Source organism: Gordionus sp. m RMFG-2023, chromosome 1 (assembly GCF_954871325.1).
Source record: "Gordionus sp. m RMFG-2023 chromosome 1, tfGorSpeb1-WG-v2, whole genome shotgun sequence".
NCBI lineage: Eukaryota > Metazoa > Nematomorpha > Gordioida > Chordodea > Parachordodidae > Gordionus > Gordionus sp. m RMFG-2023.
This window is the reverse complement of record NC_088775.1, coordinates 48,712,886-48,735,424: the sequence shown is the minus strand read 5'-3', so window position 1 is coordinate 48,735,424 and position 22,539 is coordinate 48,712,886. Positions and strand designations below refer to the sequence as shown.

The following is a 22,539-nucleotide window of genomic DNA, read 5'->3' as shown; positions in this document are numbered from 1 at the left end:
AAATCAACCTTGGAAAAATACTTGGCACCCTTTAAACTGGCCAAAATTTCCTCAATTCTAGGCAATGGATATTTTACCTCCACTACCAATAAATTCCACAGGAATAATGATGCCATCTCTAACCCATTGATCTAATTCTTCACCGATTTCCCTTTTCCACTCAAAAAGAACTCTTCGGCAAGCCAAAAAGATGGATGAAAAACCCTCTTTAAGTTTAACGTCTACTTGATAATCATTTAAACGTCCTAATTTTTCTTCAAAAATTATACCATATTTTCTAACCAAAATAAGTATAGCAAGATCGATCTTTTTTAATCCATCGATTTCAATTTCCCTAAATTGATCCCTATCAATTTTACCATTTATTTCAGTATGATCAGAACTGATCCTTGCCTTTTCAGGAGTTTCAATAAAATTATTATTAACGACAATCCTATTTTCATCGTTCAATAATTTAGACATCCCTTCTTTCTGAAGTTCATCTCGGATACTATCCGTAATTAATTTTCTTTTAACATTATCCCTAGCCAATTCGCTATCAATAATAAATAAATTCCAATAATTATTATAGGGTCCAATTGTGGTAATCCAATTCCACCCCATAATAGTTTCCACGGCTTTTCCTACTATCCATAAATCTAAACTTATGATAAAGGATAAATGTACTGTATCCCAAGTAAAAAACGAGATGATAATTCAATTATGCCATGATTTTTTAATTTCTCTCCTCAAGAAAAAAAATTAAAGATATTTTTGTAAAAGAAAAACAATGCAAATACATGTGCTTACATGATTATTTTATGGATCCTCAATTTAAGGGGAACATCTTACTAGTAGTGAATTTGATGAAATATGCAATATAATTTAAGAATTAGGCATTTTACAAGGTGATGTAATCAAAAATATTTTAAGTGATATCATAAATTTTAGAAGTAAAAGCGACGGTATATTTAATAGCCAAAATATGCGAAAAGCCGTAACTTTCATAAAAAATAATCAGATTTCGGCTCAATGTTGGAATAGGCTTTGCCCTCCTTGACCAAGTGTCTAATATCTTACTAACGATTCTTAGTTATACTTCGTTTATAGAAAGAAATTGGTCAGCTAGGGGTAATATTCATAAGATAAAAAGAAATCTATTGAAGATCTCGACAATCATAAAATTGGTAAAAGTATATTATCATAACTTAAGATTGATTAAAAATATTAAAGAAAATGATGATATTGAATATAAATCAGAACAAGACTCTGCCATGGAGCGAAACATTAATTTTGGAATTTAAAAAAAATAAAATATTACATAGATTCTATATATAATAAAGTTAATATTCTTGAAAAACATTTATTTGAATTTGACCGTATTCGACCATATTTATCCGGTTAAATATCGGTCAATTGACCGAATCATATTTGACCGGTCAAATGCACAACCCTACTTTTATTATAAGATTAGAAAAGAAATTTATTTTTAAAATACATGAACTTGATAAATGTATGTTAATCTTAAATTGTTGAAATTATTGTATCTTGTCCGGGTTGGAAAAAGGAAGTTTGATGATCTATCTGTATTTATTTATTTAATAATTGAACAGGGCTCATATTAAAACTGGAAATTTTTATAAATATGTACTTAAATATTTGTGCTTCATTTAAAAAATATACAGCTAGTTGTACAAAGCTACAAAAAAAATGACCTATTTATCGCGAGAAAAAAATCGTTTATCTAGACAGTGCCTAAATATAATTTTTTGAATTTTATTTAACTTTTGCAATTTAAAAATTTGATCGCTGGCTAGCTAAGATAAATAGGGTAGTAATTTAGAATTCCAAATCTTCCTAAATATTATAAATTTTAAATCTTTATTGATCAATCTTTTTTATTTATAAATAATCATAAAATATTACAAGAAAATTCAAAATTATATAAACGATTATTTTAAAAAACTTATGAAAACTATTGAAATTAAAATCTCTTATTTCTTCATGAACATTTCTAAATATTTTTTGAAATGAGAAAAATATTTCAGTATGTACATAAAAGCTATTGCTAAGAATTAATGTGGTCGATATATAGTTTTTTTGATAATTAAATATGGTTAAAATAAATTTTTCATTTATATATTCAATTTATATATTTTTTTAAATAGGTGCTTCTAAAAAATCACTTACTTGCATAATGGCAGACTAGGAACTGCACATAGAATCATATATATAAATTATACTTTAGCAATAAATATCGTTTTATTAATGAGGATTAAGGGAAACACTAAAAATCTAAAATTTTCTGATAAAATATCTTCCATTTTTAAAAAATAATTGAATTGTTTCATTAACTTTATTTGATATAACAAAATGCAATATAAAAACTAGTATATAAATTTCAATATTAAAAAAAGAATAGCATAAAAGTAAAAAAAGAAATATGAGGCTAAAATAAATGTAAATAGTTTTAAAAAGAATAATTTTCTAAACATGGAAATGGGCCCTAGAGAGATCTCCTTGCCTGATTTCTTGTAACTTTATCGAGTCGTAGTTTAATTTAGGAAGGTCTGTGAGCTTGTTATATATACTTTGCATACTCTGGGAAATTTTTTAAGAAAAAATGAGACCAGGAATTTTCACTTAGGGGGGCCAAGTGCTTACTTGGGGGGGGGGCACTATTTTTTTAAAATCAAACAAATATTTACGCATTCATAGAAATTTTTTCCTATTTTTATTAAAAATTTAATAACAAAATAATACTATAATATGAATATACAAAAAAAATAATACTATAATATGCATATACAAAACAAAATATTACTATAATAGAATACGGCGATTTTTATTTTTAAATTTTAATATAAATGAACTAAAAGATAAATTCTGCGTTATTCTTTTTTCATACGCCATTAATACTAAATTTTGTTTACGTTTATCCTTCATAGACTCTCTACTGCTCGATAAAACTCTCTTTAATGTAGAGAACGAGGCCTCACAAGAAGCCGTTGATATCCCAATGATTATCGCTGCTGAGTAGCATTTATATAATTCTTTAAATGCATGATTATATTTTTTTTATACATAATATGTAAGATGTTTTCAAAATTATGATTTTCTTTAGCTTCTGAAGCTAGCAATCCTTTTACTATCTTCATTTCATGATGCAGTGTTTCCATATTTAAGTTTAACAGGGATTTTAATGGGGCCATTTTATCTGATAAAAAATAATCAGGGTCAAGGGGGAACAATGTATTAAAAGATTAAAATCATCTTCTGTAAATCGGTCTAAAAAACGATCCATAAAGTTATCTATAATTTCATAATATATCCTTTTTAAAGAACTCCAATTGGAGTCTTTTTCACAATCGAATTCTAGTTTCCTATCAACTAAAAAATCTTGGAAATTTTTAGGCGTTTTACGTACCCGTGATGATTTTTGGGGAGTGAGATTAAATTTTGATAAAAGTTTTTCAGCCTTAATCATAATCAAAGCAAAAGAATTATCACTTCTTTTATTTTTTAATATATTGATAGTAGAATAAATACAATTTTTAGCATCCACTAAATTAGTACCTACTGATTGTAGATACTTATTTAGTGGATCTATTGTAATTAATATCTCATAAATTATGATGGCTAATATAATGTAATTTATATTAATACATTGAGATAAAAGACCAGAGGCTTCGACTGAATCATGAATTGAAACCTCGGAATTAAGAGTTCTATTAGAAAAGTAAAATAATACTTCACCAATAGCCTCAAAATTCTCATAAATAATGCGAGATGTTTCTAAATGACCAGTCCATCTCTGGTCTAAAAGTATCTTAAGGGTGTGGCCTGTATATTTACAGGATACGTTAAAACGCCTGAAAAAATTATACAATGCATTTGATAAATTAAAAAAATTAGAAATAATAACAATATTATTATACCAATTTTGAACCACAAGATGCAACTTGTAACAATGTATAAAAGGAACTTTTTTATTAATTTTTTTTTGAAGAAGGGTTTGCACTCCTCCATTTCGGCCAGACATAACGTTTGCACCATCATATGCCTGGCTTATTATATTAGCTGAATTAATATTTAGATCATTAAGTTGCTTTAAAATGCAATCTGTAATGCTTTCAGCAGAAAGACACTCTAAATTAATGATTCCTATTAAATTTTCTTGGATTTCTCCAGAAAAAATATAGCGAATTATTATGCTCAGATTTTCACAACCTGAAGCATCTTTTGTCTCATCGGCCTTAAGACAAAAAAAAGTCATCTCGCTTTTATTATATTTGTCTGAAATATGTTCAAGCACCATATCTGCCATAATGGATATTACTTCATTTTGAATCTGTGGTGATGTATACTGGGCATTTTGGGGTATAAATTTCATAATTTTATTTAATTCAGGGTCTTTTTGGATGGTGTAGGAAAACATTGCTATAAATAGTCCAGAAGAATAAATTATATCCGTAATATTTGTTGAACCAGTCCCACGGAAAGGTAGCTCTTGTATGCTAAGAAACAGCATCAAATCAAATATTGATTTAATATAATATTGATTACGATTAATTTGATCACCTCCCAACATTTTAGTTATTTCTGTACCATTGTTTATATTTTGATTTTTATCATGCCATATTGTAATTGAATTTAAATGAGCTTTTGAGCTCTCGTGTTTAAGCAGTCCCTTCTTGGCAGCTAACGCATTTTTCCAATTTCTGAATTCCGTTTGTCCAAATTCATCACTTGGATTACACAAGTATTTCTTACATGGAAAACAAAAGGCAGCGTCAGCTTCTACACTATACTCCAACCAGTCTCGGCCTCTATACCATGATTTTTGAAATGATCTTTGCCTTCCATGGATATCTTTTTTCGCGTAAGTGTTTAATTTGATTTGATTTGGTTTATTCTGGCCAAGGTCACCAGGGATTTGAATTGAACCATTAGAGGACTTTTTGACACTAAAAATATTATAATTAATAAATTGTAATGAGGAATAATAATGGTCATCAGGATGGGCGAAGGAAGGGCATGCTGAAAATGAACAAACACAAAATTTATCTTGTATTTAAGATACAAGTTACTGTAGTGCCCAACCCTGATGAAGATTATCAGTAAAGTTGATCAGTAAAATTTCAGTATTAAAAACTAGAAAAAAGTCATAAACATTATATCTTTAAAGATTAACAAAAAAATATAATATTTTTATATTTATAAATCAATTACTAGTTGCTTCTTGACAATGAGAGACTGAGCTGCTAGATGAAGATGATTGAGTCTCTTCTTCGTCTTTATTTGTTTTAAAATCAAAATGTAATAATGAAACACCATAATCTCCTACTCCTATTCATAGTGTCAAAAATATATAAATAGAAAAATTTGGGTTAAATTTTAAACTATTTACCATCTTCCTCCTCTTGATTTTCTAGATTAGCTTCATTCATATCTTGAAATATGAGTAAATATATTTATTTTAATAATTAAAATTTTTATACAAAAATGATAATATTAATAATAAATGTCTTTCTCTTATCTTATATAAAATATATATATTATATTAAATAATAATATACAAATATTGCCCTATATCAATATCATATAAGTCATGAAATAATAATATAAATTTATACTAACTATGAGAAGAATCAGTTTCTGAAATTTCTGATGTAGTATTACTAGTAGTTTGTAGAGGTGATGTCGCTTGACATTTGTTTAACTTTAACTTAAAATAAGAGTTTATAATTGATTGTTTCTTCATAATTTTAAAATAAACGCTCTAAAATAAAATAACTGGTTATATATTATAATATTAATGCGATACCTATAGAGAATGTGATACACAACAAAAACAGATGAAAAAAAATGAATGAACGATAATTTAATATTGGGTAAAAATAAAAATAAAACAGGATAAAAAAAAATTTTACAAACTAGATATGTTTGTAGAATAAATATTCAAAATTTATTTTAAAAATATAAAAATAAACAATTCTAAATAGACATGTTTTTTGAATATTTTTGAATAAATATTTAAAATTTATATTAAAAATATAAAAATAATCAATTCTAAAAAAAAATTCAAATTTGGGGGGCCAGAAAAATTTTTGGGGGCCACTTTTGGGGGCCGAAGATTTTTTCTGGGGGCCAGGTTTGGGGGCCAAAAATTTTTTTTTTTGGGGGGGGGGGCGGGCCCCCCCCCCCCCCCGTGGCTACGGCCCTGCAAATAGTTCCTATGAAATGTGTTGAATGGGTTTTCAAAATATGATTAGCATGGGAGGAAGCTTTATAGCCTCTTTTAATTCCAAACCCAAGTAGGTAATATCTTAGTATGTTAAAAAAAATATATATATATATATTCTCATTAGACGTCAATCAGATGGATTGTAGACATCTGATTGGAGAAAAAATTATTATTATTTAATGTAAAAAAATAATAATTATTATAATAATATATTTTTTTGAAAATATATATTTTTTGTAAAATTAAATCATTGAAAAATTTTTTAAATTTAAAAAGAAAAAATATAATTATTATGAATTTATTTTTTCGATATATATTTTTTGATTGAAAATATTTTTTTTGTTTTTATGAGTACGAAATAAAGTTTTTAAAGAGTGTAAAATTCGGAGAATATATTCAGGAATCAAAAGATTATTTTTTTTGTGTTAATACTTAAAAAGTGTTGACCGTATTCCCAGGATTCGAACCTGGAAATTCAAGGGTATTCATTATTATAAGGTAAAAAAAAACTCCTTTTTATTTTACATATTATATGTTACCTTAGGACACAACGCAATAATAACGTTTTTGTTGTTTAATTTTTTTTTTTGAATTTTAATTAACAAAATAGTTTGAAAAATATTTATTTTAGATTAGTTCGATTAACACCCAGGCTTTATAATATAATATAACTTTTTGTAATAACGTAATTTTAGAGTAAAATTTCGTAATATGCGATGGTTGTGTATTTTGATAAGTATTCTGAGCCTACTTTTATTAATAAAATTGCCATCTTTAAGGATATGGGTTATAAAATCTTGTATTAGAACCTTAGTGAATTGGATATAGGTCATCACTTAGTTATATTAGGATTAATAATAATTCTATATTTAATATATATACTTTTGAAATTTTTATGTGGAAAATGTACTTTGGTTGCGACCAAGGTATATGGTAATTGGAAAAGGGACACTCTGGTGTCTGTTAATTGTTTTAAGAGAATTTCGGACTTAGAAAGTAGTTTAAATGGAATTTTAAATGAAATCAAGAACGGCAAACCAGGAATGAGTGAAACGATGAAAGATATTAATGATGATCGTTTGAAATTTGTGGGGAGATCAGTGGTTATCCTACAGGAATTAAAAGATATAAAAGAATCTATTAAAGATATTTATAGTGATGTATCTAGGTTGATTAGTATGAGTAATCAAGGGGATACGAAACAATTCGGTGATAGAATTATTTCGAATGGAAAGAGTTTTCCAAAAATTATTACTGACATGATTTGTAATCGATGCGGTTACAAGGGTCATTATTCTAAAACCTGTATTGTAAAGGAACAGAATTTTAGAATGGGTTTTCCATTGCAAAAATCTAGTGGAGAAAATTCCAACGTAAGGAAGATTTCAGGCCTAGATGTAAATAAAGTTGATTCGTTGAAATCGGATTTGGATGGGTCTCGTGATGTTTTAAATGTAAAGAGACGGGTCATATAGCTATAAATTGTGCTTTACACTGACTATATGATAGCAAATGTAATCATATAGCAGTTAAAATACAGGGAAATAAAAATTTTAGGAAAGTATATTATAATAATAAGAAGAGATGGGATTCTCATAATTTTAATGGTTTTAATGAAAATGTTTGTTATCATGAAGATAAAGTTAAAACGGTTGATTATAGTTTTAATGTGAATATAATGAAAAATAATGCTTTTAAATGGTAATTCCTGGGAGCATTGTGAAATATACAAATAGAAAAAATGTTGATAATTTTAAATGGGAAAAATATCCTCGGGATATTATTAAAAAATATAGTAATATTAGTAAAAAGCCTCGAAATTCCGAGTTGAATTTAGGAGGAAATTTAAATTCTAATGAAATGCATATTTCAGAGGGAATATATAGCGATCAGCCCCTTAAAACTTGTGAAATTTTAAGGACTGATGGAATAAATAGACTGGGTCAATGTCCTAGGGTTAACTTGAAAATTGACTGCAGGTATATTGATATGCTATTTGACACTGGTGCGAGCATTTCGATAATGTCTTGTGAAAATTTTTATAAATATTAGCCTAATGGCGTGATTATTAAGGAAAATATGTGTTTAAAACAGTTCGATGGTTCTGAAATTGAGGTTTTGGGTAAAACTCAATAGTAATTTTCTCAACCCATGTTTTAGCAAAATTATATAATTATTTATATATAGAGATCCAATTAAATTATTAATGAAAAAAATTATTTTATTTTTATATTTTAAAATGAAATTCCAATATTTTAATATGATATTATATTTTATTATAAAATTATAATTAAATAGAAGCCTTGATGGTTCAAATATTGAATATATTTTTAAATAAATTGCAAACTAATTATATTTATAAAAATGCTTTAAATATATATTAGTTAATTAAATCAATATTATTCACAATAATATTTTAGAGTATTTGACCGTATTTGATCAGGTCAAATACTCCTTCAGTCAATTGACCGATCACCCTAAATAAAAGTAATCTTATCTATTTTAAAAATTATATTCTATATTGAAAAAAATGTGATAAATTTTAGGACGTTGATTATCTTTTTACTATGCAAATATCTTTATATATTCAGAATCTTCATCAAATTTGCAGAAAATTAAATATTTTTTTGTATGATTCTTGAAAAATATTGAAAATTACACATATATTTAAAATCCTCATTAATTTTTCAGTTTAACAATGTATGCATACAATTTTCTATATTTTCTCAAAAATTTCACTAAATTATTTTTCCATACTGTGTATCGATGTGTACATTGAAGGTAAGCACAGACTAGTGTTAGTGTAGTAGGTCGATTTTTGAAAACGGCCCGATTAAGATTTTAAGTCCGAAAACCCACCGGGGGCAAAAATATTTTCAGACCAGACCGGACAAATTGTGCAAAGTTTTTTCTACGGGTCGGAGCTGGCCGAGGTTTTGAAGATGTTTTTTGAAGCGATAATTAGGGAAATTTATTTAGTTTTTATTCATAAAAAAATATACGAAACAACCTATACAAAATATAAATTGCGGACCCGGCCGAATAAAAAGAATTAGGAGCCGGGCCAAAATACCAGATTCTCATATTGCTCAAACGATGTGCCAAAAAAAACGTAATTTTTTTAAAATTATAAATAAATATCGTCTACTCTTATATTAGAAATTTAATTTAATGCTATTATTTTATCAACAAATTTATATTATTCTCTAAAAATGAGTTAAAAAAAACATTAATGAATTTATGCAATAATAGATTAATCTATTTGCCCTGGTTCGACTTATAACTTAAGAGCCGACTGTTTAGCCAGCTAATTAATCCCTTTTATCCAACCTCATTTTATTTTATCAGAACATGTCATGAGTCATATTCTTCAAAGAAGAACTTAAAGATAAAAATATGAATGCGAAATGCAAGATCATATCTTGAATTTTTTTTTGAACTCACTTACAATGATAAGAGAAAACAACTTAAATATTACCACCTCAAGGCTAAACAAAGATATAATTAGGAATTATATTAATAAACTATTTATCTCAAAGAATAGCAACTATAAATAAAGCAAAAGGTGCCGCAACTCAATATTAAAATGCTAGTTCAATTAATTTTTTAGCAAAGTTCGCCACTTTTAATCTATACATTTTATTTAAATCTCTTATCAATTATATTATTCTGCCAAAATATCGGAATTAATTGAATTTCCTGATTTATTAAAATTTACCATCAATTCGTGGACAGAGTGGACCTCCCTTAGCATGTCATCTTTCTCTTTTCTTTCCCAAAAGTTATTCTGTTCTACTTTATCACAAATAAATTAAACATTTGACCTCGTCCTCGGATGCAGTTGCTCTTCACTTAAGGGCTCCTCAAATTTACAAAAATGGCCATAAATGGCTTGATGCCCTTTTCATTTTACAGGAGATCTCTTTGAGATTTATCACTTAAAACAAAGAGTCTAAATTAAAATTTTCAAGGGGAGTTTCATCTGTCATTCTATACATTTTAACCTTATTTTTTTTACATTCGTCCTACATAATTTTGCAATTTGATAGTGGCCCAACTTAAGTTAATAAAGAAATTATATAAATGTATCCAAATAATATTTAACAAATTTTATCAAAAATGCCATGATAATTTCAAAAATGGTGCAAATTTAAAATTATTTTCTAATTTACAGATTTTACTTTATTTTCTTATTAATTTTAGTATAATTATTTTCAAAAATTGATTAGATCTAACTTGCCGGATAGTCCTCCCGATTCTGGTTCAGAACCTTATTCACCCCCACAAGGTAAACCTAAAAATGATATGAAATAGAATTAAATTTTTTTTAGATGGTGCATGTCAAGTCAACAATAACATAAACCAACTTCAATCGATTCCCAATAGAGATTGCCATTTATTACAATTTCAAGATCCTGTCAATATTTTTAAAGATGTGCAATTAATTGATTTAAATTATAATGAAATTCAGAATTGGGCATCTACTAAATATACAAATTCAAACTCTAATATGCAAAACAACATTAAATATTCTCAAAATATAGACAATGGAAAATTAATTCTGAACTATCCTAGCAGGTATAAAATTTATTGTATAGTTTTATTTTAAAACTAAGAAATTGGATTAAATAACAAATTTATTCATCAATCCAATTATATAGATTTAATATTAAGATATAGTAATATACACATTTTATGATAAATAGATAAATATGTTTTCTTCAATTGTATGATATATAGTCTACAGGGAAGAAGTCCAAATGATGATGTTAACTTAGTGAACTCAAACAATGATTGTTTTAATAATACGAATACTAGAAATTTGGCGAATGCAGACGCATTTAACAGTCGGTTTGATCTAAACCCCAGAGAATGTCTAATTAAAGATAAAGTTAATACGCTCGTTCCGGTGACGTACCGTAATAAAAATAACATCGAAATTTCCACTAATAATGAAGTGATAAAAAATATTTATGACATTCCCAGCATTCTTTCTAACGAATATATGCAGATAAACAAATCTTCTGGGTTGTATCCAAGTCTTAACAAAATGTCGCAGCTCTTACTTGAAGCACCGGCTAAAGAGAAAGGTAATGATGGTATTTTAGATGAAAGCTTTATTAAAAATTATTCAAAATCTCAAGTACCAAAATTTAAAACAGCAAATTTAAAGTGAGATTTACATTCTGTAGCTATATAACTTTTCAAATTAAGCAATGAACTAGTACCCTGCGGAGAACATAATATCAATAAAAAACGCAAAAAAGTTTCAGAAGATACAATGGATGTAATATATTCTCAAAATAACGGTTATTTTTATAAATAATTTTGAATTGAAAATCTATCTAAAGATAATAATTAAGCAGTTTGACTAAACTGCAAATGCCTAAGTGAAGTGCAAATGCATGTATAAATTATTTCTAATAAAATTACAGGATAAACAATAAAGTAACACAAATTATTAATGGTATTCTATTTAATCTAATAACTAATAGTTTAATTCTTATAATATGTAATTCCATTCAAAAGAATAATTTTCTACGCTATACATCATTACCCGAAAAAAGTACTAAGGCCGTGTCTTAGGTCGACTTAATCTTGATACTTAATTACTTTTTAGCATAGGCTAAAAAGCTTTTGACTAGGCCTCCCTATTTTGGTTTGTTTTAAGTATTTGGCGGCATTGTTACTTTTCGTATTTTATTCTCGTTTTTTGCTTTTTTGGTTATGCTTTTTTATTCGTTTTTTTTTGGTTTTTTCCTTTTTAAGATATTTTTTTTGCTCTGCTATTTAGTATAAGTCAACCTAGGGCACGGCCTAAGTGATTAAAAAGATATATAATATTAAAAAACAAAAAATTCAACTTTCAAGATAAAAATTATTAAATTATATTCTCTAATTATCATTATTTTGAAAATATAAAATTTTTACAGGGTTTCCCATTCAAAAAAGGAAAAGTCATCAAAAAAGTAAAATGTTCAATCAAAAAAGGAAAATTCCCAAAAAGAAAGGAAAAAGTTCGATCAAAAAAGGAAAAGGTTCAATCAAAAAAGGAAAAGTGTCAAGCAAAAAAGGAAAAGGTCCAATCACAAAAGGAAAAGTGTCAATCGAAAAAGGAAAATTCCCAAAAGGAAAGGAAAAGTGTCAATCAAAAAAGGAAAATTCCCATTCAAAAAAGGAAAATTTTAAAAAAATTTTTCAATTTTTCTTAAATTTTTATTTATTTTTGTCATTCCTTCTTATTTTATTTCTAACTATTTGCGATATCTTTACTTTATTTGTTTCTTTTCTCAATTTATTTTTCTTACTATATTTTTTCTCAATTTTTCTTCTTCTCATTTTTGATAATTCTTTTGTATTTTTAAAAATAATTTATATATTTAAGTCCATTTTTTAACAATTCTTTACGTTTTTTTTTCATCATACATATGTCGTAATTTATAAAGGGATCATAACTATCCGGGATCTTCACGGGATTTAAAGGGATCCCTTTAAAATTACAATTTTTTAAAGGATAAAGAACTATACGGCATTATCGCGTTTGAACCATGATATAGAAGAATTTTATTTTAAAAGCGTTTTCCGCGCGTTTCGTTTTTTAATTTTTTTGCTATTCATTAATTTTCAATGTTGTTTTTTTGGCCATATGAAATAAGATATATCTAATATAGGGTATCAATCGATAGCTAATCAAAAGATCTATTCAACTGGAGGTAATCTCTCTCCCATAATGGGCGGGTCTAGGTCTTGGGGAAGGGGAATCAGAAATATTTTTATCAACAAAAAATATCGATATGGGTATCAAATAAAAGCTAATTTTAAGGTTTGACTGAAAGTCTTCATTCTTGGTCTGGATGGGTTGATCTGGGGGTGGGGGGGGGGGGTGTAAGGAGAGGGAAGGTAAAAAATATTTTTTTTTGATATGGGTATAAATAAAAGTTAATTTTAATATCGTTTGACAGTCTTCATTCTTGGTCTGGATAGGCATGACTTTATCTGGGGGTGGGGGAGGGGTTTAAAATCGAACTTTTTCCTTTCTTTTGGGGAATTTTCCTTTTTTGTTTGGACCTTATCCTTTTTTGATTGAACCTTTTCCCTTTATGATTGACCCTTTTCCTTTTTGATCGGACCTTTTCTTTTTATGATTGAAACTTTTCCTTTTTTTGATTAAGACTTTTCCTTTTTTGAATGGGAAACCCTGTATATAGAATATTAATTAATTTAGCATAATAACTATTTCTATATTAACAAATATTAAATATAACACATAAAAACTACATGTCTACTGAACAGGCTGTAAATACATACGATAAAAACGGTGGGTTATAGAGAGCTGCGAATAAAAAATTTGAATGGCAAATTCCTAAAACTATGTTCTGACGAAGGTAGAAGTATTATATGGATAGCCAGTGAGTTAGGTAATTTCTTCCAATCTTCTCCAGGAAAGAAAGTGCCTCATGGCAGAAGTTTCCAAAAGTTGATATAACTCCTGGAATAAATATAATGTTATTTTACTCTTAATATTTGTTTGTTTTGTTGATTTTAGCCACCGAAAGTGAGTATTCTTGGGTGATAGATTTTGCTAATATAAAAACATTAAAAGATTTATACCGTTCTTATTATATTAATAGAATATAATTATTAATTTATATTATTTTATTATTTATTAATATCAAGTAATTTAATTTTAATAACTTTTTTATAGTAAATATAAGAAAAGAAATCAGATCTTAATTAATAGAGCATTTGAATATGATTATACAATGAAACTTATCATTCATAATTCACCTATTTCATTTCATTTCATTTCAAAATTAAATTAATTTATTAAGTCAATTAATAAAATAAGATATTTCTAGTAGAGGTCGGCAGCCTATTTTATTATTCACCACCCGCCCGTGCCAAAAAAATTCACGCTATTTCACGCTTGCTGCTAATAATTTTTTAACCCGTCCCTCTCGCTCACATAAGACAATATTTTTATCAAGTCCGCCAGAAAAATTCACGATTTTTATTTTTTTTCTAAATTTCTCAAAACTTTATTGCTACTTTTATGCCTTTTTGAAATTATTTTATCATAGTTTTTTATTTCTTTAATTCCATATTAATAACAAACAAAGTAATATCATTTATAAATCAAAATTTTATTTAAAAAAAAAAGAATATCCATATTTTTTATTCAATTGTGTTCGTCTTTCCTCTAATAAGCTTTGGAAGAGAAAATTAATCTTTCAATGGAAGTCAAACTTGCCAGGGCTAATAAAATTTTAGTAGAAAATTTTCCCAAAAAAGGAATTGAAATTTCCTAAAAGTTCAAAATATTTTCATTGTTATTTGCCTTTGAACGCTGAATCTTTAAAGTTCCTTACAACTTTCATCGGTAGGTATTGCTCCTCATCAGAGTTAGAATAATCTAAAATTCTCCAAATGTTTCATTTAGAATTTGCGGTTTTTTTATGTGTACAGGATGAATTAGAAAAGATAAAAATGATATTTGGCATTGTCTTATGCATATAGTCGAATTTATTTATAATTTTTAAAGTTGTTTTATTATATCAAGTGAAAGATTTTCCAAGCTAGGCCAAGAGATAAATGTTGGTGTTACATATGGATAACAAAATATAAAAGTTGTGAACCGGAAAACTCTCATGAATACTATAGGTCCAAAAATATACCATGAAATAAAATTTAAATTTAAAAGCATGATCAATAATAATTACTTGTCCATAATCACTGATATTTGGACTGATGACTATAAAAATCTAAGTTTTTTAACCATTATAGGACATATTATCATTAAGGATTTTAAATTAAAAACATTTGTTTTGGCCACAAGGGCAATGGATGAAAAAAACGTCAAAATAAAAGTGTAATCAATTCAATTTTAGGAGAATATACAGAAGTAGAAAATACTTAAATAAATGTGTTGTGAGTGATAACGGAGAAAATCTCATAAGTGCATTCAAAGATGACGAAATGCTTGCATGTATATGCCATATACTAAATAATATTATGCATTATATTTTTGACAATTGTTTAACTGAAATAGCCATAAATATAAATGGCGTAAAAAAAATAGTACAATATTTCAAACAATCTACAGCTAATATCAAACTAAGCCACACCCTTAAACAAGATGCAATAGCGAGAATAACTAGATGGAACTCTGTATATCATGATACAGAGTTTCTTAAATACAGGTGTACTTGTTTAGCAAGCAAGAATTAAAAAGATTAGCCACAATTGAGATCAGCATCATACGTGAGTTAGATAAATTTTTATCAATATTTAAAGAATGCTCGGATAATCTGAGAGCAGATTCTCGTCCCACAATAAATGAAGTTTGTCTATGGAAACAAAAATTAATAAAATTTTGTTAACCTTCTGAACGTGATACAATAATAATCAAAACCTTAAAATACAGAACAAGATTTCTTTTAAAAGATTATTATGCAGCCACTACATAAGGTAGGCTTAATTCTAGATCCGAATTTCAAAAGACTTAAGTTTTTAATAAAAGAAGAAAATGATATATATAAAACAATCTTAAAAATGAATTAGATGATATGCATAAGTCAATGCCAACTATCATTTATAACTTTCCCAACTTATCCTAAACTCGTAAAAAACCGTATATTCTAAATGGTCAATACCAACTATCACTTTCCTAATTCTCATAAAAGACCATATATTCTAAATAAAAAATTTAGAGAATTTCTAGATGATATGATGCATCAACATCACCGATGAAAGCTGTGAGGATGAACTTAAAAGATTCATATTAGATAAATAACAAAACAATATTTTGAAGTTTAAGCAGGAATATTCATTTCCTTTTTTGAGAAAATTATCGAGTAAAATTTGTCAGCTGCAAGTTCGGCTTCTAGTGAAAGATTATTTTCTGTAGCCAATCTCTTATTAGAGGAAAGGCGTACACAATTGAAATAAAAAAAGATGGACATTCTTCTTTTTCTAAATAAATTTCGATTTATAGATTGTATTTATTTTTGTTATTAATGATTATGAAATAAAAGTGTGAAATTATAGCAATAGTTTTGAAAAATTTAAAAACACCGTGAATTTTCGGGCGTGATGGACGTGAATCAAAATATTGCTTGTCGTGAGCGGGCGGGTCGGGTCGAAAATTTTTTAGTGGTAGGCGTGAATGGGCGTGAATTTTTTTATTGCCACCGTGAGCGGGCGGGCCTGAAATAAAAAATTAGACCCGCGCCCACCTTTAGTTGAAAGACTTAAATTATTTTTCATTCAATTGAAATTTTATAAGACGGAGAAAAAATGTTGTTAATAAAATACGTAAATTTTTTTGTTTTCAAAAATTATTACTTTTTCAAAAAGAAATAAATTAAATTAAAAAATATATATTATAATCATAAAATTGCAAATTTATATTCATAAAAAAACATAATTAAATTTAAATATCCGTGATTCACGGGAAATTTATGATCACAGGCAAAAATTTTGGGAAGGCCCGTCACGCCCAGTCATGTTTAATAATTTAAAATTTATTCAAACTCACGCCGTGCATCGTGTCATGAGTATTTACACGGCCCGCTCCCACTTCTAATTTCGGATACTTAAGTTTGTAACCCATCTTCATTTATTTTACAAGAAATATTTTTATATAATAAATAAATTAAAATTGTGAATTAGAGCGTTTTATGTATTTAGTATATAACCATATTTATAAATATTTGATCTTTTAAAATTCGATTGATTCCATTATTAGTCTAGGGAAATAATTAAAATCTTAAGATATGAATTATGAATTCTTAAAATTATATTATGATTGGTATCATGGCTATGTGCAGCTTCGCATGATTTTGTTGGGTGATTGTTTATTGATGCATTTTTGTGTTCTTATTTGTATATCCGCTATTTGCCACAGGCATATACTTTGAGTCAATGGTATATGATTTATGCTAAAGGTCTGCTAAAATTTTTGCGTACGTTGCTCGTCCAAGCCTGTTAAAAATTTTTTTTAATTTATCTGGCCCGAAAAATTAGGCCTAGCTAAAAATTTAGGAAAAATCCGGCTTGACTTGTTAAAATTTTATTAAAAGTTCACCACGGCCCAAATTTCTTTATTATGTTTTTAATATCTATATATTGCAATGATATATATTTTATTTATATAACAACCGTTTTACAAATCATTGTGTTAATATCTGTATTGAGTATTTACTTATTGTATCACACCATAAATAACTTGTTTAATTTCCTGTTAATTTACTATATTATTTATTGATTTAGTATTTTAGTTTGACAGCCCTTAAAATACAAAGAAGCCAACATATTGTAATTTATTAAAATCGAAATATGCTGAAATTTAAAAAAAAATAAACAAAATTTTAATGCCCGGGCTGTATTAAAATTATGAAAAATCAGATATTTACCATACTTTTCTGCCTGATTTTTATATATATAAATTGTAAGGTCCGGCTCGGAATTTTTTTTATCTAAGCCCTGCCTGGCCCGTATTATTTTTTTTAAAAGATTCCCAGCCTAACCCGCAGGCCGGTCTTTGTAGATCTCTAGTATATATCCAGTGATTTCAAATACATTTTTTTGTCTAAAGTATGATTGGTGCTAAAAAAAAAATTTTTGGGTTTGTAAACTTTTTTTTATATTGTTTTCAAATAATTTATTTTCGATTTTGTCAGTTATAGTTTTATGTAGGGTAAGGATATGATTTAGGGTTTTTAGATTTTGATTTACCATTAAAATTAATATTTTTTTTATTTGATTTTGTAGTTGTTTCTATAAAATGTTAATTCCGAAAAATCATTATGTTAGAAGACTTATTTTAAATGATTCAGCTCCTGTTTAAGGTTATGTGTATCAAATAAAGTATATGCACGGTATAGAGAAATTTGTGGAATGAAAGTGCAATGGTGATAGCTGGAATTTAATAAATTGGTGTGCGATGGTTTCCTGTATATAACTTAACTTTTTCCTTGTTTTGACATGAGTGCACCTAAAAGAGAAAGTTTTTTAATATTCAGTATAATATTGATTTAATTGGAAATTTATATAATATTAATAATTTAATTAAGCGAAAATTTGTGAATTCTTCATCTAAAAATTAGCATTGGCTTTGCTTTGTGGCCAATGATCTTTTCGAATTTTGCGCATCTTCATTCGCGTTTTTGTTTTTGTCATTAATTTTTGCTGTCTTTTATCGCTTGAGATCTAAGTTTCTTTTTAGATCCAACGTTATAATTGAGAGCAAAATAGCCTAAGCCTATTCTATGCACAGGATGTTCAATCAGATGCATCGGTCATTGAAAGTATAAAGCTGAGATGATTGCACTTTATTATGTTTAAGGCCAATCTTTGACTTAGGTAGGGATCCTCGGCACTAGCAGGGATCCGGTGTCCCAGCTCTTTAAAAAAAGCCAGGGCATGAGAACCGAATGATGTTAATGGCGATTAATGGTAGGGATGTATAGTTAGCGTAGCGATTGCGGCGATATAGCAAGTATTCGTCTCGGCATACAGTATATCATTCCTATTTATATTGGAAGGGGCAGGAGAATCGATGCATGAGAAATCCAAGGTTAGGAATCCTCTCCTCTTCCAAGGGATCATGGTAGAACCATCTGGCCGTTAACCATCGGAATTGTAAAGGCTAGTGGGCTCGTTGATTGACAGGATGTCAGCATATTTCAAGGCCCTTGCAATAGTATCGTTGCATTTTGAATGTCTAATGAATCTGCATCTACAATGCTTGCAGTGCAAAGAGGGATGACCTTTGGAGTTGACCGATATTTGACAGAAAATTATGTGATAGGGTATCGCTATATTGCAATTGAGTCTAAGACCAATGGCGTGACATATGGGAAAGCCATTAAAAATTCAATTTGTAGCGGCTACCTGCGCAGCTAGAAAAGAGTAAAGAATGGTCTTCGGGTTAGCTCCTCGATTTAAGGTCTGAAACGGATGTGCCAACTAGAGGCTTATCCCAGTCCTTCTGTAGTGCCGGGAGGATCAACTAATGAGAAGAATTTTCAAAGAATAATTATCTGACTAAGCAAGGGGTCAGGAAGTTTTGTGAGTGTGTTGATGATAGGCTCGCAAGACAGGCGAGAGGATATGAAGGCACTAATGGAAACTAGCGAGAGCGACCTTATGCCAATGTCACCGAATTTGGTTGGTAAAGTAGCCTGTAACCAAGATAGATCTCTAAATTTAAGATTGAGTAGTGTTGTTAATTTGCTTGGTCGTTAAATTTACGACCCTTTTATGTGCTCAGGCCGACCCAGGGTCCAGACCCGGGGTTCAGACCTGGGGTCCAAACCCGGGGTACCCGGGGTGGGGGTGTGTATAAAGTATTTTTTTATTGTAATAATAATAATCACTCATAGAGGGCGGGTCTAGGTCTTGGGGGGTCAGGAATATTTTTATCAACATAAAATATCGATATGGGTAGCAATAAAATATAATTTAAATATCTTTAGATTAAGAGTATTCATTTTCTGTCTTGATGAGTATGACTTGGTCTGGGATGGGTATCAAATAAAAGGTAAATAAATTTTTTCCTTATTGTAATAATAATAATCACTCATAGATGGCGGGTTAGGTTTTGAGGGGTCAGAATATTTTTATCAACACAAAATTTCGATGTGGGTATCAAATAAATGCTAGTATAAATATCTCTTGATTGTAATAATTATACTCTAAGTAGGCGGGATGTCTTAGCTAGTCAGGAATATTTATATAAACACAAAATATTGATATAGGAATCAAGTAAATGGTATTTTAAATATCTTTTGGAGGGTAAAAAAATATTTTTTTAATATGGGCATTTAAATAGGTTACTAAAATATTTTTTATTGTAATAATAATTAAACTCTAAATGGTCTAGGTCTTGTAGGGCCAGGAAATTTTTATCAACACAAAATATTAATATGACTATAAAATAGAAACCAATTAAAATATTTTTCTACTAAAATAACAGTATTACAGTATTCACTCTTGGTCTCTTAATGGCAGTGTTGTTAATTGGTTGGTTGTGTAAACCCCAGACCCGGGGTTTGGGTCTAAAAAATCGACCAAACCAGCTCTGAGCATGAACCTTGAGCACAGACCCGAGATTCAGACCCGGTATCCAGATGAATAATGTTCTTTCAAATATTTCAATTAAAAATATTTATCAATTATATCGAACTTAGATAGTAAAATCCTGCAAGCAACTCAGCTTAATACCATGTTTTCTGAAAAAAAAAAAATTAAATTATATATTTGCACATGATTTTAAAATCTAAAATATAGATGTGATATTAAATCTTCTAGTTACTATAAACATAATCAAATATTTTTATTTTACATTAAAAATTCAACATAAAATTGATAAATTTAGAAATATTTTAAAAAAATTTCAAAGCTCAACCCGACCATGCTGAAATTTTTTAAAAAGATATTAGGCCCGACCCAGCCCGAAGCAGATTTTTTTTTAAAAAAATGCCCAGTCTCTAATTTATTATTTCAACATTCTCGTTGAAAATAGGTATAATTATGAAAATTATATTTTTTCCTTCTTTTAAAAAAATTTCGGAAGAAAAGGAAAACACATTGGTTTTTAATTATGATCAGGGATATGAACCCTTCGACAATAAATAAGGGTCCGGGTTCGGGTCCGGTAATAAATTTAAAAAGGACCCGGGTCCAGGGTTCGGGTCCGGGTTCAGAGGAAACATAAAAATAATGACTCAAAATAAGACTTTTTTTCATTCATTTTTTTATTATACTTCAATATATACACATTTATAATTCGAAATGAGATAATTTATATTTAAAATATTTTATTCAATCGCACAATCATGTTATCTTCTAAAATATCATCCTTCAGATTTCCACGTAAATTAGTCAACGATGAAAATCCACGTTCTACGCTTACCTAAAATAGATAGTCATTTTTATAATACATAAATTATTGTACTTGTGTCGCCGGTACAGCCATGACTATTCTAGAAAAGGTATATAATTCTGGATATATTGAAGAATTTTCCTCCCAGAATTTTAAAATGTTTGCATCTCTATTTATTCTCATAACTTCCGAGAACTTTTCTATTAAAGATACAATAGATATTTTTTGCTCCTTTCTATTAGATTATAATTTAATTTTTTTTCTCTATCTAATAGTAAAATTTCCAGATCATCAATATTGTTATCATTATCATTGTTATCGCTACAACCAGTAGATATTGTTATAACCACCAATGTATTGTAAATAATAGAATTTTGGGTATGCCATAAATCTTCAAGATGGTCTATAGCCATTTGTTTTTGCTCACTACTTAATAAAACCTGATATCGCGGGTCTAAATATATAGAAGCATATACAACACTATTTTGTAAATATTGTTGCTTTCTTATTTTCGTATTTTCTAATACTTCATTTGAAAAAGAACTTGTTAATCTCCCTAACTCTAATCGATATCTTAACCATATGCCATAAAATCCGATAAACATAATTGTTCTGCTTGCACTCTTAACGTTGTTATTTTTAAAGGAACCAGCACACTAGTAAGCTCTTTTACTTGATTACAATCATCTCCTGACAAAATGATTTCACATGCTCCTATGATAAAATCATTACAAAAATCTTTCAAACTTAATAATCGCTCTAGCATCATACATTCTAACAATTGTGGGAGTTCTTAAATATTTTACAACATCCCTTGCTTTATCAATTATAGTTTTAAAGTGACTATTTTTTAGGGAGATTCCACGAAAAAAATTAATATAATTATAAAAATTTTACATTATTTTTTAAAAATTAATAAAATTATAAAAATTTTACATTATTTTTTAAAAATTAATAAAATTATAAAAATTTTATATTATTTTTTTAAAAATTAATAAAATTATAAAAATTTTATATTATTTTTTAAAAATTATATTTATACATTAATTTAAAAAAAAATTTTAAGTTAAAAATTTTTAACACCCTGAACCCTTGGACCCTCCACTTTTTAAAAGAGTCCGGGTTCAGCCTATATACGAGGGTCCAGGAGGGTTCAGGGTCCGGGTTCACATCCCTGATTATGATGTTCAAAACTATTATTCTAATATCAAAAAAATATTCGTAATCGTAAATAACATCAGCATCGCTTTTCTTATAATTATATAAATAACCATATTAAAACTGAAACAGAATATAAAAATTAAATCAAGAACATAATATAATACTTAATATTATATAATCATTTATTTTTAATTCTCAAAGATATTAAATAATTAGAGGAAAATAGAAGTGAACAAGTCAAAGTAAAAATTATTAATTGAATATT

At 27.8% G+C, this 22,539-nt stretch overlaps 1 protein-coding gene across 1 annotated transcript in view; it reads left to right on the top strand.

Annotated features, from left to right (window-relative positions):
• Nucleotides 1–22,539, top strand: part of LOC135926761 (uncharacterized) — a 66,191-nt gene that overhangs the window by 8,443 nt on the left and 35,209 nt on the right. Inside the window, exons 2-5 of the mRNA XM_065462693.1 lie at nucleotides 10,456–10,514; nucleotides 10,558–10,804; nucleotides 10,967–11,398; nucleotides 11,441–11,535. Coding sequence (XP_065318765.1) covers nucleotides 10,456–10,514; nucleotides 10,558–10,804; nucleotides 10,967–11,398; nucleotides 11,441–11,535 — 833 coding nt within the window. The remainder of the gene's footprint in view (nucleotides 1–10,455; nucleotides 10,515–10,557; nucleotides 10,805–10,966; nucleotides 11,399–11,440; nucleotides 11,536–22,539) is intronic.